Here is a 26,927-nt window from a genome sequence, read left to right as displayed (position 1 = left end):
GATTCTCTAGGTTGTTAGAAAAAAAAATATATATAATGTTTGGGGGTTTTAAGTAATTTTCTAGCAAAAAAAAATGGTTTTGTCTCGTAAACACCGACTCTGAAAAACAGGCCCGGGGCTAAAGTGGTTATAGAAGTCTGTTTGTATTAGTCTATTACCGGCTTCTTGTATCTCCTGGGGTCTTCCACAGAGAGCTTTTCTGGATATAGTTTTGGGTGTTTCCCCCAGGCATGAAATGTTTATGCTGCTCCTGTTGCATTCTCTATAATGAAAAGATACATAAACTCAAACAGGAAATGAGAGACCCCATCATATTGGACATGGCAGGTGTGCAGACCTAAGGATTCAAGCACAGAGATATCACCAATGAAATCCCCAAGAGACATACTGTATTATAAAATACCATTAAAGTGACCCTGTCAACATTGGGTCACTTGTAAAGAATTGCGTACCTGTAACAAAAGAGGCTGTATACTTACATTTCTGGAGGCCCGTTTGTTAAAGTGCCACCAATTCCCTGTTTGATATTTCAACCAACCAGATGGGTTGAAACACTTGCTTCTCTTATTGCACACAATGGTCTCTTCCGCTATCCTGTAGCGACAGACTAGCTTGCAGGAGTGTGTACTAGGAAAGCAAGTGGTCCACACATCTGAAAGTGTGGAACACAGAGGCAGCATTAAAACAAACCAGTCACCCAAAAGATTACAGGAATGTGTTGTTTTATGCCTCCTACACACGATCAGATTTTCCGTCTGAGAAACCTTGGTTGGTTTTTCCGACTGAATTCTGCTCAAGCATGGCTTGCATACACACGGTCACACAAAAGTTCTCTGAACTCTCGACTGTCAAGAACGCGGTGACGTACAACACTACGATGAGCCGAGAAAATTAAATTCAATGCTTCTGAGCATGCGTTGAATTGTTTCCAATCATTCGTTGAAATTTTGTGCGTCGGAATTTCTACAGACGATCGCAATTTCCAATTGGAATTTTTTCCGTCGGAAAATTTGAGAACCAGCTCTCACATTTTTGTTGGCGGAAATTTTGACAGGAAAAGTCCGATAGAGCCTACACATGGTCGGAATTTCCAACCAAAAGCTCACATCGACTTTTCTTGTCGGAAATTCCGACCGTGTGTATGCGGCATTAGGATAACCTGCACTTACTCTCCAGCAGCTGCCAAACATTTTTAATAATTAGCGGTAACCAGTGAATATTATTTTAATAGTTATCGTTCTATTTGATTGGGATCTGGCATGAGTTTGATTTTGTTTCAGACCAGCACTCTGCTCACAGTTCATATTCTGGATGAAAATGATAATGCTCCACAGTTCAACCAGAAGCAATATTTTGCTGAACTAGATGTGGACAGTCCCTTGGGAACCCTAGTAACAACAGTAAATGCATCAGATAGAGATCAGGTATGTTTTTAGATAGCCACTATACATAAATTCTTAATTCAAATAAAAAACATCTAAAAGGCAAATTATATAACATGCATTTTTCAAGCAGAAACACATTTCCTTTACAATAGCTCTGTAGAACTTTCTTTCTCTCCATTGATTTGCAGGGAAATAATTGCATGATTGAATACTTCCTGTCACCTGACATCCCAAATAATTGCTTTATGATTGAAAATGTGAAAGATGGAAGGATAATAACTGCTGGAAAACTCAATCCAGGAGAGATTAATATAACAGTGTTTGTCAAAGACAAAGGTTCTCCTTCACTTAATAGTAGCGCTTCTGTCATTCTAAATGTCATACAAAAAGATGACCCGTATCCAACATTTAATCCAAATGAATTAAGGTGGGTTTTATTTCATTCATGAATAATGACTCCTTTTTCTTTACAGCGATATTTTGTGCGTTGGAATGTTCTGCTAAGGACACAATACCAAAATCAAAACCGAAATTTTAAAAAGCCTGATAATGTTATTCACATTAGACAGCTAATGGCAGTTAGGAAAACGTTGGCTATATCTAAATAAATTCAAGAAAATACTTTATTAGAGGTACTTACAGCTATGCCCACCTTTGAAAATTTGGTCTACTTAAAGTGGAGGTTCACCCGAAAAGTTAATTTTTTAACCTTAGATTGATGCTCATTTTGTCAAGGGGAATCGGGTAGTTTTTTTAAAATCGAAGCAGTACTTACCGTTTTAGAGAGCGATCTTCTCTGCCGCTTCCGGGTATGGGCTGCGGGACTGGGCGTTCCCATTTGATTGACAGGCTTCCGACAGGCTTCCGACGGTCGCATACATCGCGTCACGATTTTCCGAAAGTAGCCGAACGTCGGTGCGCAGGCGCCGTATAGAGCCGCACCGACGTTCGGCTTCTTTCGGCTACTCGTGACGCGATGTTTGCGACCGTCGGAAGCCTGTCAATCAAATAGGAACGCCCAGTCCCGAAGACCATACCCGGAAGCGGCGGAGAAGATCGCTCTCTAAAACGGTAAGTACTGCTTCGATTTTAAAAAAACTACCCGATTCCCCTTGACAAAATGAGCATCAATCTAAGGTTAAAAAATTTTTTTCGGGTGAACTCCCGCTTTAAAAACAAATCATGCTCAATACACAAAGCTTTAACAGAAAGATAAGGCTCTTTATTTTAGCTATGTGACTAGTACTTTTTAAAGGGGATCTTTCAGGCATCATCAATATGATACAGTGGGGTTGATTTACTAAAACTGGAGAGTGCAAAATCTGGTGTAGCTGTACATGGTAGCCAATCAGCTTCTAACTTCAGCTTGTTCAATTAAGCTTTGACAAATAAACCTGAAAGCTGATTGGTTTCTATGCAGAGCTGCACCAGATTTTGCACTCTCCAGTTTTAGTAAATCCACCCCAATATTAAGTGCTGACCTCCATGTTCCTATTCAAATCTAGTAATGCAAAGAGAATGCTAACATCTCCAAGGAAAACTGGACCTCAGAAACACCACATACAATATGCTCAGAGAATGCTACTACCATTGAGACCAATAACGCACTATTAATGAGGTGGTACCTAGTTCTAGTCCAAATTTCACAAATGTTGCCAGGTTATTCCCATAATTGCTTTTGAGGTTGTAATGAACATGGCATACATATTCAGACATATTTGGTGGGAATTGTGAAAAGCAAATAGATTCTGGGCTTGTATGTATTATACAATTGTTTTACTCTTTTAGGTTGTTTGATTAGGGAAAAAATCCCTAGAGGCCTTTCCAAATAAAAACAATACAAAGCTGTTCCAAAAATGAACACCAACTGCTTAAACACATTTTTACCTCGTATGTACTTGTGTAAAACGCCATAGACATTTCCCAATCTATAAATAAAATCATAAGTGACTTATGTTTCTGTTTTGCTTTTAGCACTGATCTGAAGAAAAATGAAATCAGTAGTTCCCCCATTTACACATTTTCTGCTAAGAATACATCAGGACATAATATCACTTACAGAATCGTTGATGGTAATGAAGGTGGTGAGTATGAACATATGACAATTTTCAAAGGTTATAGAAAAAAATATATATATACTGTGTATTAGAATAGATTACTCACTTTGCAAGAGAAATTTACCTTTATAAGAGAATTTTACCTTAGCCTGGTGAATGAGGTGAAGCTCTGCTGAATTCCATCATGCAAGCAAAATTACTATTTAATTTATCTTGCATGTGGTTGGGTATTGTTTGCAAAGTGAATCTTTACCAAATTCACAAAGCTACGAGACAATTTCCTTGCAAAGTGAAAAGCCTATTTGCCTTTAGTAAATCAACCTCATAGTGTCCTTACTGTCTGTTGACATCAGAGGTGTACATCAAAATACTGTAAATTTTAACGTTCAACAACCACAGGCACCATGGCATCCACTGTTTTTAAATTTTGTCAAGAAGGCAATTTAGAACCTAGTAATTCATCTGCATGCTGTTTAACCACTTAAGCCCCGGACCAAAATGCTGCCTAAAGACCCAAAGGGTTTTTACAGTTCGGGACTGCGTCGCTTTAACAGACAATTGCGCGGTCGTGCGACGTGGCTCCCAAACAAAATTGGCGTCCTTTTTTCCCCACAAATAGAGATTTCTTTTGGTGGTATTTGATCACCTCTGCGGTTTTTATTTTTTGCGCTATAAACAAAAATAGAGCGACAATTTAAAAAAAAAATTCAATATTTTTTACTTTTTGCTATAATAAATATCCCCCAAAAACATGTATAACATTTTTTTTTCCCTCAGTTTAGGCCAATACGTATTCTTCTACCTATTTTTGGTAAAAAAAAATCGCAATAATCGTTTATCGGTTGGTTTGCGCAAAATTTATAGCGTTTACAAAATAGGGGATAGTTTTATTGCATTTTTATTTATTTTATTTTTTTTACTACTAATGGCGGCGATCAGCGATTTTTTTCGTGACTGCGACATTATGGCGGACACTTCGGACAATTTTGACACATTTTTGGGACCATTGTCATTTTCACAGCAAAACATGCATTTAAATTGCATTCTTTATTGTGAAAATGACAGTTGCAGTTTGGGAGTTAACCACAGGGGGCGCTGTAGGAGTTAGGGTGCACCTAGTGTGTGTTTACAACTGTAGGGGGGTGTGGCTGTAGGACTGACGTCATCGATCGAGTCTCCTTTATAAAAAGGATCACTCGATCGATACGCCGCCACAGTGAAGCACGGGGAAGCCGTGTTTACATACGGCTCTCCCCGTGCTTCAGCCTCGCGGAGCGATCGCGACGGAGCGGCTATAAACGAATAGCCGCGCCGTCGTCCCGGATCGCTCCCCGAGGGAACCCGACCGCCGCATGTCGCGCGGGGGGGTCCCGATCAGACCCCCCACCCGCGGAAAGGCAAGGACGTACATGTACGCCTGTACGTGCCATACTGTGGACGTACATTTACATGCGGCGGTCGGGAAGTGGATAAGGTAATAAACAGTAACAATACCAAGTTCTAATGATGGCTTTTTTTCCGCCAAACCCATGGGAAATCTAGGCCCTTTATTGAGAACAATTAAATAACTTTGAGGGGCTTTTAGCAAAACTGGAGCAGCCAGAATCTGAAGCAGCTGTGCATGGCAAACAATCAGCTTCTATCTTCAGCTTGTTCAGTTAAAGCGGAGGCCCGCTTAAAAAAATAAATATTAAAAGCCAGCAGCTACAAATACTGCAGCTGCTGACTTTTAATTAGGGTTGTCCCGATACCACTTTTTTAGGACTGAGTACGAGTACCGATACTGTTTTTCAAGTAGTCGCCGATACCGAATACCGATACTTTTTTTTAAATGTGTACCCAAATGCAGCCATTGTCTCCCCCATATCCAGCCATTGTCCCCCCCATATACAGCCATTGTCCCCCCACATATATCCAGCCATGTCTCCCATATCCAGCCATTGTCTCCCATATCCAGCCATTGTCTCCCATATCCAGCCATTGTCCCCCATATACAGCCATTGTCCCCCCCATATACAGCCATTGTCCCCCCCCATATACAGCCATGTCCCCCATATGCAGCCATTGTCTCCACCATATCCAGCCATTGTCTCCCCCATATCCAGCCATTGTCCCCCCATATACAGCCATTGTCCCCCCCATATACAGCCATTGTCCCCCATATGCAGCCATTGTCTCCCCCATATCCAGCCATTGTCTCCCATATCCAGCCATTGTCCCCCCCATATACAGCCATTGTCCCCCCCATATACAGCCATTGTCCCCCCCATATACAGCCATCGTCTCCCCCATATGCAGACATTGTCCCCCCATGCAGCTATCGTCTCCCCCATATGCAGACATTGTCCCCCCATGCAGCTATCGTCTCCCCCATATGCAGACATTGTCCCCCCATGCAGCTATCGTCTCCCCCATATGCAGACATTGTCCCCCCATGCAGCTATCGTCTCCCCCATATGCAGACATTGTCCCCCCATGCAGCTATCGTCTCCCCCATAGCCAGCCATTGTCTCCCCATGCAGCTATCGTCTCCCCCATAGCCAGCCATTGTCTCCCCCATATCCAGCGATGTCCCCCTTACCTGTATCCCGCTGCCGCCGAGCGCCGACTGGTAATACGCGCGGGAACATAACAGCTAAAGCTGTAATGATTCGCGCTGCGTATAGACACTCCCCCTTGCTCGGGATTGGACAGTTCACCCGAGCAAGGGGGAGTGTCTATGCGCGATGCAAATCATTACAGCTATTCAAAGCTGTAATGTTCCCGCCGCGTATTACACAGTCGGCGGCAGCGGGGATGCGGCGAACGGCGGCGGGATGCGGCGGCGACGGCGGGGGGGTGAAGTACTCTATTTGGGTATCGGGGGTATTTGCGCGAGTATGAGTACTCCCGCAAATACTCGGAATCGGTCCCGATACCGATACTAGTATCGGTATCGGGACAACCCTACTTTTAATAAATGGACACTTACCTGTCCAGGGTACCTGCAATGATGGCAGTCTGAAGCCTAGCAATCGTTCAGCTCTCGGCTGCCCCTGCCGCCATCCTCGGTCCCCGCTATCTTCTGGGACCTGTGTGTTTCCCAGAAGACAGCAGGGGGGACGAGAAGTGACGTAGACCCCCGCAGATTCTGAAACCCGCTAACTTCTGGGACCTATGTGTTTCCCAGAAGACAGCGGGGGGGACGAAACCCCCACAGATCCCCCCTGAAAGGTGTCAAATGTGGGGGTTCTGAAAAGCTTAGAAAATTAAAGACTGCTCCAGATTCCGGCTGTTGTAGTTCCAATTTTTTTTTTTTGTTCTTAAGTGTATTTTGTGTGTGTACTCGAGAGAGGAGCTGGACTGCAGGAGTTGGGAGTAGGCAGGCCTCCCCCAGAGGCAATCTGCCACCTTTCTCCATGCCCCGGGTGGCAATGGCGAGTGTGTGAGGGGGTCCTCCCACATAGCCCGCCCTACCTGCTCCGCTTTGAGGCCCAACGGGGCAGAGGGACTCCCTATAAGGGAGTGAGAGGATCTAGCCCACTCAACCAGCCCTGTTAGTCCTTCGCCTCTCTTTTTAGAGACCGTGTGGTCAAAGTGCGTGCATGTTAACCCAATTTCGAGTGTGGTGGTTTTTGTGGGAGGGGGGTGGGCGTACTAAGCGCAGGCTTACTTACATAGCACACCCACTGGGAGCCGGGCTGAGACCACCAAACTCAATTCACATGTAGCCGAGACCGGGGATCCGAACCCCTAGCTGCAGAGGTGAATGGCTTGTGCCAATCGCGTTGAGCCACCCGCAGCTCCCTCTGTAGTTCCAACTTTTGAGTACAGACAGACAGTTTTATTCAATCCAATTTTGGAGTAATAACTTGTATATAAACACAGAGGTATTTATTATGTAATTAAAATGTTGCACTTAGTGTATACTAGGTTGCAGCACCCTAAGCGTTTGAATACAAAAACAATATAAACTATTGGATAAGTAGGTGCACTTCCAAATAAAATTCATAAATATTTCATCCTAAACCATAGCGTGCAAATGCAGTTACAAACCTGAAACAATAATCTGAGCAAATAAATGTCAATAAATGCATAAAATTTGTCTTACAATCAATTGATTGTATACCACTACACTGGCTCCCTCTGGTTTTAATTGGAGGATGAATATGTTATGCATACCGTGCTGTTAACCCTTTGAGTTTGGCCGACTCGAGGTTGGGTGAACTGTACTGGTGCAAGCAGGCTGTCCACAGAGGCTTATTCACACTTAGCGCATATTGATCTTTGTTACTATAGGAGACATTTGGTAAGAGTGATTCATGGTGGAGGAGTCAAGTGGAGAAACATTTACCTGCTGTCCTTTGCATTTGCTGGATGGAATGTGCATGGACTTTGCACATGATCATGCACATTCTTTTGATTGCATTATGAATTTGCATAATCACAATATTTATTTATTGATTTACATGATATGATTGTGAGAGTAATTTTTATGAATTTATTAATATTTGTTGAGATTATTGTTTCACATTTGTAACTGCATTTGTCTTTTATGGTTTAGGATGAAATATTTATGATTTTTTTTTTGGATGCGCACCTATTTATCCAATACTTTATATTACTTTTTTGTGTTGGAATGTTCTGCTGAGGAAGTAATACCAAAACCAAAACTGAAATTTATATAAAAAAAAGGCTGTTAATGTTGTTTACACTATTTGTATCCATAATTTGGCACAAGTTTGCCATATCAGAGTGAATCCCAGGACTAGACTCTATCAATGATAATTCAAAGCCATGCCCACACAATGCTTTAACACAAAGATAATGATCTTTAACAAAGTTGAGGCTCAGCTTGAATGAAGTTTATTCGCTAGAAGAACTGTAGGTTGGTATGCCGCATATGACAGGGATACTTTCTGCTCAAATTCCATAAAAAATCTTTTCATTGTAAAGATACAAAGGGTTTACAATGTTATATACAGTACATGAACTCTGCAATTTTACTGTTATTTGCAGGTCAGTTTTACTTGGATGAGAATACTGGAGAGCTATGGGCAACAGACAAATTCAACTATGATGACCAGCCATTCTATACAATTACTGTGGAGGCTGACGTGCCCCCTGGCTTGCGAGGTAAAACTTGCCTTTCCTATGCTAGTCTCCAGGTAACATGCATTTATGCAAAGTGTGGTTAATGGAGAGCTAAAATGGTTTTAAATTATTGTATAATAAGGGGAGAAGTTGTGGGACTTTAAATGAGGCAGGAACCAAACGGGAAATTACCTCCATCCCTATCATAATTTAAAAAAACAGAAGGAGTGAGAAGTGGGACTTTATATGAAGCACACAGCAGAAAAATGGGAAGTCAAGCGACTGGGAAAATTATGTTTATTTATATTGTACAATCTCACATAACACATTATGGGTATAAAACCTCCAAACAATACATTGATCATTTTCAACACAAAATACATAGTGATCCACAGTTTGGTAAACATTCACATATTAAATACAGAATTAACAGCTGATATATTTACATACATAGCCCAGGTAAAATTGAAGCCTAAATGGTCTGAATGAACTTTCTATATAAAATAGGGGAAGGGAAAAGGAAAAGGGGGCGACACTGTATTATATAATTGATTATTAAGAACATGAATTGGGTCATAGGGAATAATAATAGTCCATGGTAGAATGATTGAGAGAAGAACGGACGCGCTAGGAATAATTAGATTAACTAATTAAGCAATTAATCAACAATAAATTAATAATATATGCCCAGCAATAATCGTAAGTGAAAAAAAAAGGAAAATTTGTGGACTAAAAGGTGAACAGTGAGATAATAAGGAAACAATTATATATAAATAATATAAAAAATTGTATAAAAAATATAAAATATAATATTGTCCATCAAAGTGCAAGACTCCCTGTTAGGGGAGATGGTGACCAATAATGTGCAATAAAACAGTCCAAACAATAATAATAAACTTGCAGGATGTATCCAATAATTCAGTGTAGACTTCCACCTCCACCAAAATAAAAGAAAAGTAATCACCGCAGACAAAGTGCACATGGATGGCACCTTACCAATAGATGTTGACCACTTTAATTAAAAAGAGGTCAAATAGGCATGGATAATAGCATCTAGGCTCCAAATAGATCGATGGCTGCAGGTCCAGCATCACATAAAGTAAACCAGAAGAGAAATCGCCATAGAATAATAACGCTTTTATTTAAAACATAATAAGACAGTCAACGCCAAATGGCCCCTTACTTGAAAGGTGCCTTTACCCGGCACTGAGGCTGGTCTGCGTTGAATGATTGTGGAGAGACATGGTAGAATGATGGTGATAGTGGGTGGCTCGTTGCGTTTCGTGGCCTTGCTGCCACTCATCAGGAGCATAAACCATGGGATTTGTCTAGAAAGGGAGAATAAACATATCTAAATAGTCTCAAATAGTTTTAGTTGGAAAATAGAAAAAGAAGAAGAAAAAAGGGAAACAAAATAATTGTAATTATATACAGGGAGAGTTTTGGAAGGTTGTTTGTCCAACTTACATCTGCATCCGCGCCACTACAGCGCGCCATTGAGAATCGCCAGTACATAGCAGGGCATTGTCTCCGGGCTCTGTGGTGGCATGAAAGGGCAGCAACAACCAGCACAGACAGATCCAAGGCCGGTAGGTGTTGATGAATACCCTAACAAGGGTGGAAGTGATGACCCCGAAGGGGGACCTATGTGAGAAGAATATAAATGGTGTAGACTTAATTGTATGTGTGTATGTAGAAGGTATGGAGTGTAGGTGCATAGAAAGGTGAGGGAATAAGTTGAGGAATAGATGGAGGTATAGTATATAAATAAAGAAAAGGAGAGTGGGGAGTGAAATAGAAAAGAAAAAGATAAAAGGGAAGAGGACTGAGACTGAAAAACAACAGAAGCGCCTTGGTATAGCGTCGCTATAGTAACCTGGAAGCGATGACATGACATTTACTTGGAAGCCATCGAAGCCAGTTTTTAAAAATCAAAAGAATTCAAAAACACCGATCTTGTTTTACCAAAGTGCAGAGGAAGGATTTGGGTTCTTAAAGACCCCAGATCTCTCCGTAAAGAGTACCTGTCACATGCCTATTGCTGTCACAAGGATGTTTATATTCCTTGTGACAGCAATAAAAGTGATAAAAAAATAAAAATGAAAAACAGTGTAAAAAAATAAATAAAAACAATTATAATTTTAAAAAGCCCCTGTCCTTCCGTGCTCGTAAAGGCGAAAACACGTGTCGGTCCTGCACGAATGCAAACAATGATGTTCAACATCATCTAGAGTTTTTCTCCTCAGCTTAACGGTCCTCTTGGATTTCAGTTCTTTTAATCGTGTAAATGCACCATATGAAGAAATGCCCACTCCTCCAGACTGACATCCACACATGAAGGCATTATGATATTTGCATAATAAGCCGGCCCACTTCTTGCATCAGGGCTAACTTTTGAGAAGAGTACTGAGAAAAGGTGCTGTGATGTTTGGAACTATGTAGAGCATCCTGCCAGTACCTCACACCAGTTATGATCTTGATCTTCCTGCATTGCGTAGGGAAGCACAAAGACCCAGAGACTACATGTAATGAAAAGGTTTGGCTCTACTCACAGATCCTGGCAATGATAAGTCCATCAATACAATCTCCTGCAGAGTAGCCCAGCTTCCAGTCCAAGAAGGGGGGTCCATGAGCAAGCAGTCCCCCATCCCTTGAGCACTTGGATCCATCCCCATAGGGAATTCTCTCAGGGTCTCAGCCTATTTACCAGTTACCAAGCCACCCTCTGGGCACACCTCCCCAGGGATTGGCTAGGCCCTATTAAATATACCGGCTGGGGATTTGAATTCTCCTGCCTCAAACTCCAGAAGCTTCTTCTGGAGACAGGGAGAAGCAATAGAACTCCCGGCCTGTGAAACCCTGGACACATTACACTAAACAATTACTTGCTTGTGTGCTTCCAGCAGAAGCTCAAAACAATAAATTTGCCCATTAGCCTAAACTATGAAAGCACTACACAGATTGTGAAAAAATGGATGTAATGTTCACCTTGAAAGAAGCATTGTTTGAGCCCCCATGATCAAATTTCTGGGGCTTAGGGATCATTTGCACTAGCAGGGATCGCTCCCTCTTTGGCTGGATGAGTAGCGGCCAGGGGTGTACTTGTCTTGTGGTTGCAGCAGGAATTTGCCCCCCTATTCAAATTAATGGGGCCACATGGTTGCTTTTTAGTAGACCAACATTTAGGGGTTTAAAACTGTTAGTGAGGAGACCAGCGCCTCCTTACTGCCCATCAGATGCTTTCTAAAGTGTAAACAAGGCCTTAGGGAAGTCAATGATGCGTAAATGTCTGCAAAAATCACAGCCATTCCTTCTTGTATGTTTTGCTTCATGTACACAGGATTAACACCTTCTGCCCTCTTCTAGAAAATGTCTGTGTGTAATTACAAACTCTCCTGACATTTCAAGGGTTGGTTATCAACTCCTAGGAGTATCGCTAACTGGCCTGACCCTCCGAAAGCTTTGTTTAGGCTTTCACCTTAGTGGGGGATCAGACCACGCATGGCTAACCAAGTCATCATGCTGTAAGCCAGTGGTTCTCAACTAACAGGTCAGGTTTGCAAGATAACTGAAATACATCACAGGTGATATCATTTTCTGCTCAGTGATTTCAGTATTCTAGCCTGCATCTCCCCAAGGTAATACATAAAATCTGACCTGTTGGTGGGTTCTGAGGACAGTAGTTGAGAACCACTGCTGTAAACAATGTCAATGTATAAAGAACTGCTGCATAAGAAAATTGTTGTGAAAATGCTTACTTCTCTGTTTTGCATATGTCTTGTCATAGATCCATTGCTGAAGAATATAGCCCGTTTACAAATTAACCTGCCAGACATTCACAAGGGTCCAATATTTGAGAAGCAGAATTACAAAGCAACAGTGCTCAACACTTTACCCCGTGGATCACCCATCATCAAAGTCACAGTATGCAATTCTTTATATTTGATGCTTTGATGCAGAACTGGTAATTCTGTAATATAAAAAGGGTCCTATACAGTGAGACATGTTATTCTTGTATACAAATCCCATAAAAATTTAGTTGTTGTTACAATAAAAGTGTAATTTTTATCACAAAAAAATACAAATACAGTAATATAGTATATCCAGGGCTCAAAATTGCGCTACTAGCCAGGCCTTAAGGGTTACTCGCCACCAGTTGACCCAACCAATCCCTACCCTGCACCACCCCTAATTCTGCCCCTAAACACGCCCTCAAATTATCTCATGAAATGACACTTACATGTTTTATGGCAAACTTTATCAGTGCAGCCACACCTGTGCCCACCATTGCAGCCTCTGTCCACTGTGCCCACCATTGCAGCCTGTGCCCACCATTGCAGCCTGTGCCCACTGTGCCCACCATTGCAGCCTGTGCCCACCATTGCAGCCTCTGCCCACCATAGCAGCCTCTGCCCACTGTGCCCACCATATCAGCCTCTGCCCACCATTGCAGCCTCTGTCCACTGTGCCCACCATTGCAGCCTCTGCCCACTGTGCCCACCATTGCAGCCTCTGCCCAACATTGAAGCCTCTGCCCACTGTGCCCACCATTGCAGCCTCTGCCCACCATTGCAGCCTGTGCCCACTGTGCCCACCATTGCAGACTGTGCCCACCATTTCAGACTGTGCCCACCATTGCAGCCTCTGCCCACCATTGCAGCCTTTGCCCACTGTGCCCACCATTGCAGCCTTTTACAAACTGTGCCCACCATTGCAGCCTTTACAAACTGTGCCCACCATTTCAGCTTTTACTCACTGTGCCCACGATTGTAGCCTCTGCTCACCTGTGCAGAGGATAGCCCCAGGGGAAGAGGAGCTGGGAGTGGGGGGAGCGCGGGTACTGCCGGCATGCAGGGATTGATTGGGAGCCGTTCTCCCATCGATCAAGAGGGAAGAGAAAAGCCACAGGATTACATAGCTGATAACCCGCTGTTACAGCTTACTTTACATTGCAGCTCCCTCCGCTCCGCGCGTGGTTACACAGCCCCGCCTCCTGACCCCGTGCCTGTATCAGATTGACAGAATGCCAGTCCAATGCTGGGACGTGTTCTGTCTATATGATACAGGCATGGGGTCAGGAGGCGGGGATGTGTGTAACCGCGAGTGGAGCGGAGGAAGCTGCAATGTAAAGTAAACTGTAACAGCGGGTTATCTCTTCCTGCGGCTTTTCTCTTCCCCAGGGTGATTGATGGGAGAACGGCTCCCGATCAATCCCCGCATGCCGGCGGTACCCGCGCTCCCCCCCCCCACTCCCAGCTCCTCGCCAGAAACGATTTTGCACTCGCAAAATGCGAGTAAGCGAGGGGAAATTTTGAGGCCTGGTATATCTATATATGACATAGTAACAGTGAATGTGCAGTGCTAACAGCTGCAAAATGTCATTTTAAAGGCTAAAGAACCCGGTTTAGGACCAAATGAAATGCTCGTCTATAGTTTGGTGAATCAGTCAGTGGAAGAATTTGCTATTGATAATTACACAGGCCAAATCAAGAGTAACTCTGTGGCTGGGAAAAATGGAACATTTCACATTAAAGTCCAGGCTATGGACCCCAGTGGTCTCTTTAACCAAACCATTGTTCAGGTAAGCCTTATTTCATTTTGCTGCTATGATAATAATTCTAAATGCATCATAAGTTTTCATTAAAAACAAGTGCTTTGGTAAGTCAGTAGGTATGTTTATAACTGTCCTAACTAGATGGTTGTTGATGCAACTTGTGTTGATATCTCCTACTGTCTGTGTGTACCTTTAGCATTAGCACAAGTAACTGAATCTTCATTGAATTTAAACTGAAAAGTATTTTTTCCTGTTTTGTCTTTCAGATAAGAATAGAATCACCATCCCTTTCCCGCGATGATGCGGATATTAAAATTAACCAGACATTACGTGAGGTTGAACATCATATTGAGAAGATTAAAAAGTACAACTTTAAATAAGCTGCATTGTGCTTTACAGTAGTAGTAGTAGTAGTAGTAGTAGTAGTAGTAGTAGTAGCAGCAACTAAACCAATTGTGATAATGAGAAGAGTATCACTCTATATAGTAATCCAAATTATCATAGCATAGGGCTGTGTTTCTCAACTATGACACCCTGGGGTGACATCTGGGCTCCCCTGATGTGCCGCTTGCATGTGACCCAGGTTCAATGGATCACAGACTGATGAGAGGTCTCTGTGAAGGGGGGGAAGGCACTGATGTTATCTGGGAGACTCTGTCATTGAGGTATTCTGATGTGATGACGGAGCCTCTGACTCTGTACTGGGGTGCCTCAAGATTTTGCATACTTTTAAAAGGTGCCACACCTGAAAATACGTTGAAAAACGCTGGCAGGGTGTGCAAACTCCATGTCTCTAACAGCAATTAGCTCCAACAAGCTGCCAGCACAGGATATACTCACCCTTGATGCAGCACAAAGTGTTTACATCGTATTTTACTATCATTGTATTATACAAGGCAGTTATATGGACAGAAATACAATGCAGCTAAGGCTCCTGGGCACTGTAAACACAGGTGTATTTTATGCTGTATGGCCATACACCTATGTACACGTACCCTTACTTAAAGGTATTTATTCCCTTTTTATTATTTATGGTCGTTACCCTCTGACCGAGAGAGATGTGGATCACATAAACACGCGACAAGACTTACAACATAAATAGACCTGAAGTGTGCCTTGGTGGTCTGGTCAGTATGCCGAGAAAAGGGGGCATACCCAAGGTAAGTAATGGGTAGTTAATTGAAGAAGGATGTGCTGAGAAGTGCCCTGAAAAAGGGAAGGGTGGGAGGGTGTCAAATGCGATTGAATGCACAGACTCACGGACATGAGGTGAGCTGGGAAGAGTCGGCCCAGTGACGTGTAGTACCGCACACTGAACCGTCAGAGCGCATGTGTGAGTGGGCTGCTTAAAGTGGGGGTTCACCCAAAAAACAAATTTTTAACATTAGATTGAGGCTAATTGTGGGAAGCACAATCGGGTGGGTTTTTTTTAAATCAATGCAGTACATACCGTTTTAGAGATAGATGGTCTCCGCGGCTTCCGGGTATGGACTGCGGGACTGGGCATTCCTATTTGATTGCAGGCTTCTGACCGTCGCATACAGCGCGTCACGAGTTGCCGAAAGTAGCCGAACGTCGGTGCGCAGGCGCCGTATAGAGCCGCACCGACGTTCGGCTTCTTTCGGCAACTCGTGATGCGCTGTATGCAACGGTCAAAAGCCTGTCAATCAAATAGGAACGCCCAGTCCCGAAGATCATACCCGGAAGCCGAGGAGAACATCTATCTTTAAAACGGTATGTACTGCATTGATTTAAAAAAAAACACCCGATTGTGCTTCCCACAATTAGCCTCAATCTAATGTTAAAAAAAAATATTTCGGGTGAACCCCCGCTTTAAATACCCTCTGGGCTCCTCCCATAAACTCAGGCCACCATACTGGCCTTCTTATTTATGGTCGTTACCCTCTGACCGAGAGAGATGTGGATCACATAAACACGCAACAAGACTTACAACATAAATAGACCTGAAGTGTGCCTTGGTGGTCTGGTCAGTATGCCAAGAAAAGGGGGCAAAAGACTCAGATAGGGAAATAGCTTTTATTGATTTCTTGTATTTATTGAGCCAGCTTGGTAAAGGCTTGTGCCATTTCTTCCTGAGGATTTGGGATGTATGTGGCAAAACAAGGAGACTTCTATCAGCCTAGTATGTTGATTACGTGGTCTGGTACTCCTTGTTGGGAGGCAGCTGAGGCTGCTCTAATTCGGAAAGAATGTCCAGAGAACTGACTGGGGTTTGAAGCCCAAGTTGCTTAGGAGGATTCTGACATGCTTGACAAACTGGCTGCCACTCAGGGAGCAACGAGCTACCATCAGATTGGCTGGGTAAATGGAGCAGTAGTCAGTCGAGCACCGTCAGGCGTTGTTAGTCTGAAACAGGTTGATGTCAACCCTGGGGGTTGTTTGTTAAGTTTGCAGACTGTGAGAGTGTAGTGGTTTGAAAGCGAGTGGGGTGGCGTCAGAGCAGTGTCTGACTGCCGGGGGCCACTGAGTGTAAATTCACTAGGTCGTAGGGAACCGTAGAAGGCCTGGTAGATGGGATGTCCCTAAAGAGGGCACTCTTGAAAGGTAGGCACTTGCTACTGACTACAGGTTGGTGCTTCTGTATGCCCTGTAGGAGGGACTTGACTGCGTGGGCTCGAGAATACTGACGGTTTACTGGGGTCCTGCAGGGACAGGAAATGCTGGATGCGATCTAGATATAGCGTGATAGTATTGTGAGAAAGGGTCAGCTGCGTGTGGCAATACGATATGAAGAAGAAAAAAACACAGTGCAGCGCTAGTGAGTGATATTGTGCTCATATAAATTAATAATAAACAAAAAAAGTCATTCTGGAATAAACTGAAAATTTAGCCAGAATAGGAAAAAACATAAAAATGCAGATGGATATATGAAGAAAAAGTCTTAAAAAGCCACGAAACAAAGTTCATATGACTCTATCCAGTAATTTTCCTTGTGAAAGAGAAGTGGATTGTGCAGACAATGTGAAAGACTCTTGATTGATGTGAGGTAAGCTGTCACCAATACACCCGTGAGGAAGGATAAGATTGCCTGCTTACCAGATGAAAAGACTGTTTTGCATCAGTCTAATAGGGCCTGTGGGAAGTCTGGTCTCCCAATACCTTAGCCGTCAAGATAACCACGGTATAGCTCAGCATACAATCCGAAGAGTCATAAACCAAAAAAAAAGAGAAGAAGGACCTCTCATAGCGTATAACGTTTAAAAATAGAAGAGGGTTTAATAAAAATTGCACTTACAATTAGGCAATATAAATACAGCATGGATAGCAAAACGTCTCCGATCTCTTGTTCCGATGCTTCTCGCTACTCGGTCAGGAAAACACAGCCGGCGTTCAGGACGGAACGCGATGACGTAACGGCACCCTACGATCGTTTCGTCGCTAATGGACTTCAACGGGGGAGTAAGCCGGATGTTGACATCAGCGCGCTAGGTGTTTAAATACCCACGGGTTCCATGTTTGATACTGGAAAACTCGGGGAGAGTCCTCATAGTGACTGAGGGCAAAATAATTGAGTAGCGAGAAATGGAAAAGTGTTCTAATCATGTTGTACATAACGTATTATATTAGTACAGAACGCGGGGGTGTTTAATAACTGGTAGCGGAGCATCGAATAATGAAAATAAGATCGGAGGTTAACAATATATGCAAAAAGATTGTATCATAAATTTGCATAATCATAAAAATCAATCTATATTTAATTAGAAAAGATCTATATCATAAAAATCATCTATATTTAATTAGAGAAGATCTATAAATTAATTTAAATTTTGATAATGATTATGATAATTAAAATTGGAATAAAAAAATTAATAAAAAAAAAAAAAAAAAAAAAAAAAAAAAAAATGTTATTATGAATTATTTAAAAAGCAGTTTATATCCCAATCTACGTTAAGTCCGAACGGAATAAAAGATTTCATAGAAAAAATCCAGCGAGTTTCGAGCCTAGATATGGCCCGAACCATATTAGTACCACGCCAATGAGGACGAATGTTATCTATGGCAAAAAAACTTGTCCCCTTTAATTGTCTCCCATGGAATTTATCGTAATGTTTCGAGAGGTTATGTTTAGGGAACCCGCTTTTGATCCTGCCCACATGCTCACTAAGACGTATATGCAGTTCTCTCTTAGTACGGCCGATATATTGCTTTGAGCATGGACATTGAATCATGTAAACAACGTATAAAAAAATAAGAAAAAGAAGAAATTTAACCGCGATCTGTCGGATTATTCTAACAAGGTGGTCTTTAAATGGCAGACCAATTTGGAGAATGCAGAAATCAATAAAGTTGAAAGTGGAGCCTCTTCCCGGCAACCTGCTTCCTCTATTGATAACCGACCCCCTCCCCGTGGACCAACACAGGGCCCAATAAATAACAAAAATCAGACGACTGGTAATGCTCCTTTTTCATCCAAACCTCCTAAACTAACCAAAAAGGGTTATCCACAGGGCCCTCCTCAAGGGGCTCGCCCTAAGGGACCTCCTACAGGGAGAGATCCTAACTTTAGAGACAATGTTCATAATGGCTACTATGTCCCTAGAGAATCTCAGCCACATCTGAATTCTTCAGAACAGAGGGGAGAAGTTAGAGGCACCTGGCATTTTAGACCTCATCCCTATAATTCCACCAATTCAGTTAATGATTCCAGAGACTATCATACAGATCCACGGGATCGCTGGAACCTCAAACCAGCAATACAGGGATATAGGGATCAAAGAGCTGAAGGAAGAAATCAAACTCCAGGATGCATTCCCCTCGAAAACCGCTTTGCTGCGCTCTCCAACCATCAATTGGATACATATGAAGATAATTATGTTATTACTCAGCATCCGGAATATCAAAATAGCCTCCCAGTTCAGAGAGACTACTATATTGAATCTCCACGGGAGTATGGGATTACTAGTCCTCCTCGTTTTTTTCCCATGACACGGAGTCAGAGCAAAAAGGAGTACGACGACAGAGAGGCATCAGAGGGGGGAGGCGAATTCGGGCCAAAGAGAGGAAAACCACGGACCTAGCTGGTATTTTCAATCTTAGCTCAGCCTCATTAACAGTCGGCGAGCAAAATGTTTTGAGTCACGGTCTTAAATATGCCCCCCCACATCAACTCAATAAATTTGAGACCTTTATTGATGTTAACAAATTCATCCGCAAGATGAATATTAAAAGACATTTCATTTTAAATCCAATTGGAAATGGCACTCAGGTTATCCATAGGATTCCCCCATCTTCTATTCGACGATCTGGAGTCAATTCAGACGACGTTCCACCTACCATTTGTGCTCCTATTCAACATAGCAATCTGAGGAATGCATCACTATTCAATCCACCAGGCTTTGTTGCTCCTGCGATACAAGTATTTAAAGAACTGGTTACAAAAGATCTTCTGTCTCTTAAAATTACTAAACCTAGAGGTGTTTTCCCTATTCAGACTAACATCAAGAAGATCTGTCAGCGGAATGAGATAGTAATTAGACCTGCAGACAAAGGGGGGGGGATTGTCATTTTAGACAAGTCCCAGTATGTTGAAGAAATGAATCGACAATTGTCTGATAGTTCAACATACACCCCCCTACCTTCGAATCCTACAGTAAAATATAGGAAGTTGTTATCCAATCTTGTGGATCAAGGCCTACATAAGGGGATTCTTAACAAAAAAGAACATGCCCATCTTATACCCATCACACCGCGAGTACCGGTGATATACTATTTACCTAAACTTCATAAAAGTTTAGTTAAACCCCCTGGCCGTCCAATTATAAGCGGAATAGATTCCGTCACGGCCAGGATAGGTAAATATGTAGATAGTTTTTTACAACCCTTAGTGAAATCGACTCCTGCTTTCCTTAGAGACACCACTGAAGTCTTGAATCTATTAAAAGAGGTCCAATGGAAGGATGGCTATATCCTTGCCACTGCTGATGTGGCTTCTTTATACACGGTTATCTCACATCAACATGGTCTGCAGGCAGTGGACTTTTACCTCCAGCAAGAATCTGATATACCACCCTTACAGAAGGAGTTTATTTTGGAGTTGTTAAGATTTGCAACTACACATAACTATTTTTGGTTCGGTGGTACCTTTTTTCTTCAGATCTGTGGCGTGGCGATGGGGGCTAAATTCGCCCCCAGCCTAGCCAATTTATTTATGGCTCATTGGGAACGAGAAGCTATTGATGATCAACCACCCTCACAATTACGACTTTGGAAACGCTATATAGATGACGTGTTAGTCATATGGGAGGGAGACACAACATCACTTGAGGAATTCTTTTTTAAATTAAATTCCAATACGAGGGGTATTTCTCTTCAATATGATATTAGCACCTCCCACATCCATTTTTTGGATCTAAACATTTATGTAAAAGAAGATAAACTGATTACCAACACGTTCTTCAAAGAGACAGATAGGAACGCTTTTATTCCTGTCACAAGCTGTCATCATAGCTCATGGTTAGCCGCAGTACCTAAAGGTCAATTTCAACGCATAAGGAGGAACTGCACTGATATTAAGGACTACCATGAACAAGCACACGTTCTGAAACAAAGATTTTTGACTAAAGGATATCAAGAAGTTTTGATTAACGAAACCATGAGAAAGGTGGAACAGATGGATAGAGAATCCTTATTGGTAAAAAACAGTAGTAAGAACCCTATTCCTTCAGAAAAATTTAGCTGGTCCCTAACTACCAAATATTCAAATCAGCATTTTTCAATTAAAAAAATCTTAAAAAAGCATTGGGACATTCTTAAAAGTGATAAGATTATTGGATCACTTATCCCTGATAATCCAATCGTGATTTTTAAGGGGGCACCTGCTTTAAGGCTAAAAATTGCACCAAATGCTATAGATCCACCAAGAACTATGTCATTTTTCCAGTCCCTTAAAGGTTTTTTCCCATGTCGCAGATGTAATATCTGCAAGGTAAATTCCTTTAGGGAACGGAAATGTACTAATTTTCAATCAACAGCTACTGGTACAATTTATGACATAGATTCATTTATGACTTGCTCAACAAAATACGTTGTTTACATGATTCAATGTCCATGCTCAAAGCAATATATCGGCCGTACTAAGAGAGAACTGCATATACGTCTTAGTGAGCATGTGGGCAGGATCAAAAGCGGGTTCCCTAAACATAACCTCTCGAAACATTACGATAAATTCCATGGGAGACAATTAAAGGGGACAAGTTTTTTTGCCATAGATAACATTCGTCCTCATTGGCGTGGTACTAATATGGTTCGGGCCATATCTAGGCTCGAAACTCGCTGGATTTTTTCTATGAAATCTTTTATTCCGTTCGGACTTAACGTAGATTGGGATATAAACTGCTTTTTAAATAATTCATAATAACATTTTTTTTTTTTTTTTTTTTTTATTAATTTTTTTATTCCAATTTTAATTATCATAATCATTATCAAAATTTAAATTAATTTATAGATCTTCTCTAATTAAATATAGATGATTTTTATGATATAGATCTTTTCTAATTAAATATAGATTGATTTTTATGATTATGCAAATTTATGATACAATCTTTTTGCATATATTGTTAACCTCCGATCTTATTTTCATTATTCGATGCTCCGCTACCAGTTATTAAACACCCCCGCGTTCTGTACTAATATAATACGTTATGTACAACATGATTAGAACACTTTTCCATTTCTCGCTACTCAATTATTTTGCCCTCAGTCACTATGAGGACTCTCCCCGAGTTTTCCAGTATCAAAAATGGAACCCGTGGGTATTTAAACACCTAGCGCGCTGACGTCAACATCCGGCTTACTCCCCCGTTGAAGTCCATTAGCGACGAAACGATCGTAGGGTGCCGTGACGTCATCGCGTTCCGTCCTGAACGCCGGCTGTGTTTTCCTGACCGAGTAGCGAGAAGCATCGGAACAAGAGATCGGAGACGTTTTGCTATCCATGCTGTATTTATATTGCCTAATTGTAAGTGCAATTTTTATTAAACCCTCTTCTATTTTTAAACGTTATACGCTATGAGAGGTCCTTCTTCTCTTTTTTTTTGGTTTATGACTCTTCGGATTGTATGCTGAGCTATACCGTGGTTATCTTGACGGCTAAGGTATTGGGAGACCAGACTTCCCACAGGCCCTATTAGACTGATGCAAAACAGTCTTTTCATCTGGTAAGCAGGCAATCTTATCCTTCCTCACGGGTGTATTGGTGACAGCTTACCTCACATCAATCAAGAGTCTTTCACATTGTCTGCACAATCCACTTCTCTTTCACAAGGAAAATTACTGGATAGAGTCATATGAACTTTGTTTCGTGGCTTTTTAAGACTTTTTCTTCATATATCCATCTGCATTTTTATGTTTTTTCCTATTCTGGCTAAATTTTCAGTTTATTCCAGAATGACTTTTTTTGTTTATTATTAATTTATATGAGCACAATATCACTCACTAGCGCTGCACTGTTTTTTTCTTTTTTATGTTACCAAGTTGTTGTACACAATTTAGTGCTAGCAGCTATTTACATTTATAATTCAATATTTAATTTAGCGCAGCGTCAACCTTTTGGTTTTTGTTTATTAATACGATATGAAGGGTAAGGACGTGTCTAACGTTGCCTATTGCTGCTCCGGGGCAAGGGGCCAAAAATTGCGGTTAGTGTTCCAAGCAGTGTGATAGGCCTTCAGTGTGTTGCGTGCCGAGGAGTGGTTAATAAGCTGGGTTGCGTTGGCGAGATGCGACTTCAGTCCATCATCAGCAGTGAGCAGGGTGGGACAGGGATACTTGTTGGGTCGGTTCCAGGCTCTTGCTGGAAAAAACAAAGTAAGGTTGGAATGGGACAGCACATCAGCTGCGATTTTGCATTTGCCTGGAATATGTCTACAGAAGATATTAAACTGGTGACGGAGTGACAGCTGCACGAGCCTGCGCAGGAAGGATGTGATGGGGAGTGACTTAGAACTACCTTAATTGATGATGTTGGCTGTGGCCTGATTGTCCGTGGTGAAGAACACTGTCTGTCCTGTTCAAGTGTGGCCCCAGACCTGGGCAGCTGCCACAATGGGGTACAGCACGAGGCGTGATGAAGACTGGGTGAAGCAGAAATTTAAGAGAATTTCTGTCGGCCAAGGTTTGGCGAACCAGTGGCGGCCGAAAAATGGCCGCAAAAGCCCATGGTGTCTCGGCTGACACTGCCGGGATGAACATTGAAATGCTGTTCTATCAGGTGGTGAAGTTGTCCCACATAGCCAAGTCTGCTACTGATGCTTGGTATAGTTTGAGAACTTGGACTGGATCTTGCATTGGTGTGAGAAAATCAAGACAATACACAGGTGCTCAACAAGACGATATACATGTGCTCGCAGACCAACGTGCGCTCGCTGACCAACGTGCGCTCGCTGACCAACGTGCACCCGCTGACCAAAGTGCACCCGCTGACCAACGTGCACCCGCTGACCAACGTGCACTCGCTGGTGCTAAATGGAAACCTGAACTAACCTCAGGGAAAAAGACAGAGAAAAGATGAGTGGCCCGCGTGCCACTGAAGATGAATGGCCAACTGGGTTTTGTGTGGCAGATTGTCACGAGGTGTGTTTGCAAGTTTAGTTTGTATTCGGGTTTGCACATAGGTGCGTGCCGCAAAGTGTTTTATACTACTGCAAAAAATATTGTGTGGTTGCAAGGGTGTCAGTGAATGTTAGGTTACTGGGACGATATTGTGTGGTTGCAAGGGCCTCGATGAGTATGAAGGTTTGTTTTGAGATGGCATTGCGTGGTTGCAAGGGTCTCAGTCTGGACTTTGTATGGCTGCAAGGGTCTGAACGGGTGTCAGGTTGCTGAGACCATATTGCGTTTGGAATGGTCTCAAATGATTGTCAGGCTGCTGAGATGACTTTGTATGGCTACAAGGGTCTGAACGGGTGTCAGGTTGCTGAGACGATATTGCGTTTTGCAATGGTCTCAAATGAGTGTCAGGCTGCTGAGACGACTTTGTATGGCTGCAAGGGTATGAACGGGTGTCAGGTTGCTGAGACGGTATTGTGTTTGCAATGGTCTCAAATGAGTGTCGGGCTGCTGAGACAACTTTGTATGGCTGCAAGGGTCTGAACGGGTGTCAGGTTGCTGAGACGATATTGCGTTTTGCAATGGTCTCAAATGAGTGTCAGGCTGCTGAGACGACTGTGTATGGCTGCAAGGGTCTGAACGGGTGTCAGGTTGCTGAGATGATATTGCGTTTGCAATGGTCTCAAATGAGTGTCAGGTTGCTAAGATGACTTTGTATGGCTGCAAAGGTCTGAACGGGTGTCAGGTTGCTGAGACGAGATTGTTAGCTTAGAGCTCAGAGCTAACAGTTGTCGTATCATATACTACAGTTATTCATGTCCTCTTTTGAGACGTGCTAACTTTCTGGACCTTTATTGGATCAATATATGGCTTCTGCAGTTATTGCTGCAGTGTTCTTTTTAAACTTTTAGTTTATGTATTGTATGTGTTTTCTTTTTTAACAAATCTTGACAGGTTATATGTTAATAAATATATTTGTATTTTTATAATTGGTGCCTACAAAGTCAATTTTTTCTGTGTTTTCAACACCTGCCCCCCAATCTATTCAGGACGTGGCACTGCGCTATTTTAGACACCCACAGCCCATCCTGTGGTTGATGTTCTATTAACAATCCAATCGCTCTGCCGAATGATGTTGGAACATGAGCAACAATAACTCAGAGACAGGTTTTTTACAAAAGGGATACAGGATAGGAAGCATAACGAATTGCAAGATGGCACAAGATACAAAAAGGTTTGAATACTACCTGTGACAGTAAGCGGGAACCGCCAAAAGAAAGACCATGAAGGGAGAAGCCGCAATGCACTTGCGATTGAATGCGCAGATTTACGGACATGAGGTGAGCTGGGAAGAGTCGGCCCAGTGACGTGTAGTACCGCACACTGAACCGAGAGAGAGCATGTGTGAGTGGGATGCTTAAATACCCTCTGGGCTCCTCCCATAAACCCAGGCCACCATACTGGCCTTCTTATTTATTATTATTTGTTATCTCTCTGCAACTCCTTCAATATCGGCCTAATTTAGGGGTGCCCAACCGCTGGCCCGCGGGCCATGTGTGGCCCGCAGAGCCCTCTGATGTGGCCCCGACCTCCTGCAATGGTATGGCGGGTCGGCAAACCCAGATCGTGGGTTACCAACCCACCATTCAAAAGCATCAGTGTTGAGAATGGAGCCGGCGGTATAGGAAGCATGCAGCTACAGTAAAGAGCAAAGCCATTGCTTCCTGTATAGCACCGGCTCCTTTCACAGGCAGAGTGATACAAAATGCAGTCCACCTGTAACAGCAAAAGCCGGTGATACCTGCAGGGTGATTCCTGATGTGAATATTGTGTTTAAAGGTCAGTTTTTTTTATTTAAATCACATAGAAATGGGCATATTTGTTCTAGTTCTGCACTGGTTACTCTGGGCTGCTTTCAGGTGCAGCGCAGTGCACCTGCGACTTACCTGCACTGAGCCATAGACTTCTGTTATTACCTGCAGGTTTGGTGTGGTTTTTGAAAGTGCACCACACCTGCATGATATAATAGAATTCTATGGCAAAGTATAGCTAACCCGCAGAAAAGCCACAGGTGCACTGCGCTGCAGGTAAACCGCTGCTTGGATAATAATGGTGAAATGTACATTTTTAGGGTTCTGGAAAAAATACTGAAACAGAAAGTTAAAATTGAAGATTTATCTTCAAAAGACAAAGAGACAACTATTCGCGTTCAAACTGTTGAAAAAACTCAGAAACTAGTCAGGTAAATATTAACTATTTCCATCTTTTATTACAATTGATCAGTAATCTAGTATTTCTGTACTGTTTTTCCATTCTTTATAATATATATATTTTCCTATACGTATAGAGTATATGCCACCATGCCATTGTATAGTGCACCGGCAGCAATATTCTACACCAAGGTGTCCATTCATATTAACCCTCTCTAACCTAAGCGCTAATTCTCACAAGAATCAAACTCATTCACCAACACAAATACAATCACCCCCAAATAAAAACCTAAAGACAATCTGTCACATTGCTGATTAAGGTTAGCTATACACAGCTAGATTTCTCAAAGGGCAAAAAGACAAATAGCGAAGTAAACAAAAAATTATTTGTCCTCTGTTCGTTGTTGACACTTGAAACTGTGCACCATCCCAACCTACATTGTGAACCAGGGTAGCAGCCCTGATTGACTGTTGTTGACTTTGAGATGAATGGAACCCAGATCAAACAGAGCATGAACAAGTTCCCATGTATAAAAGCACCAACAACAATGTAACTTTTATATTTTCTCCGGACAGAAAGCTTGAAGAGGACATATCTAACCTTCAGAAGAAGATGGAAGAAATATTTCATAAACCTGTGGATGTTACTGTACAGTCACCTCAAACATTGGCTTTGAGTCCAGGAACCATAGCAGGCATTGTGGTCCTTGCCCTTGCACTATGTGGTCTCATTGCTTTTTTTATTTATATGAGGTAAAAAAATAAATGTACATGACTACAGGTTTGCTTGATAAATGGGTTGCATTAAATGTGGGGTTGCAAGATGTCCAAGTCTGGAAACTGGAAATCTAAGGTCCAGGGCAAACAAACAAACATTTTTCCTGGTTGACATCTGTAGACAATTCTTGATTGTTCTCAGCTTTCAGCATAGAGAGTAGTATGATATCTGGCACACAGCCCATTTACAATTTAGGATGCAAACATGTGTTTATATAATTTGGCTAAAGAAAAGTTTTTCATGTTTGCATCACGTAACTAACTTGAATAACAGCAGTGTGTCATAGTCTTATTGATCTTAAAG

At 42.3% G+C, this 26,927-nt stretch overlaps 1 protein-coding gene across 1 annotated transcript; it reads left to right on the top strand.

Annotated features, from left to right (window-relative positions):
* The first annotated feature begins 1,181 nt into the window (after positions 1–1,181).
* Positions 1,182–26,927, top strand: LOC120937703 (cadherin EGF LAG seven-pass G-type receptor fmi-1-like). Its single transcript, XM_040351121.1, has 9 exons — positions 1,182–1,424; positions 1,574–1,812; positions 3,360–3,469; positions 8,441–8,557; positions 12,303–12,439; positions 13,905–14,096; positions 14,336–14,433; positions 25,768–25,878; positions 26,423–26,927. Exons 1-9 carry the CDS (start codon positions 1,260–1,262, stop codon positions 26,601–26,603), a joined length of 1,350 nt encoding a protein of 449 aa, XP_040207055.1. The 5' UTR covers positions 1,182–1,259; the 3' UTR covers positions 26,604–26,927.

Source organism: Rana temporaria, chromosome 4 (genome assembly GCF_905171775.1).
Source record: "Rana temporaria chromosome 4, aRanTem1.1, whole genome shotgun sequence".
NCBI classification, from domain to species: Eukaryota; Metazoa; Chordata; class Amphibia; order Anura; family Ranidae; genus Rana; species Rana temporaria.
Note: the sequence above shows the minus strand (reverse complement) of the source record. Positions and strands in the feature narration are given on the sequence as shown.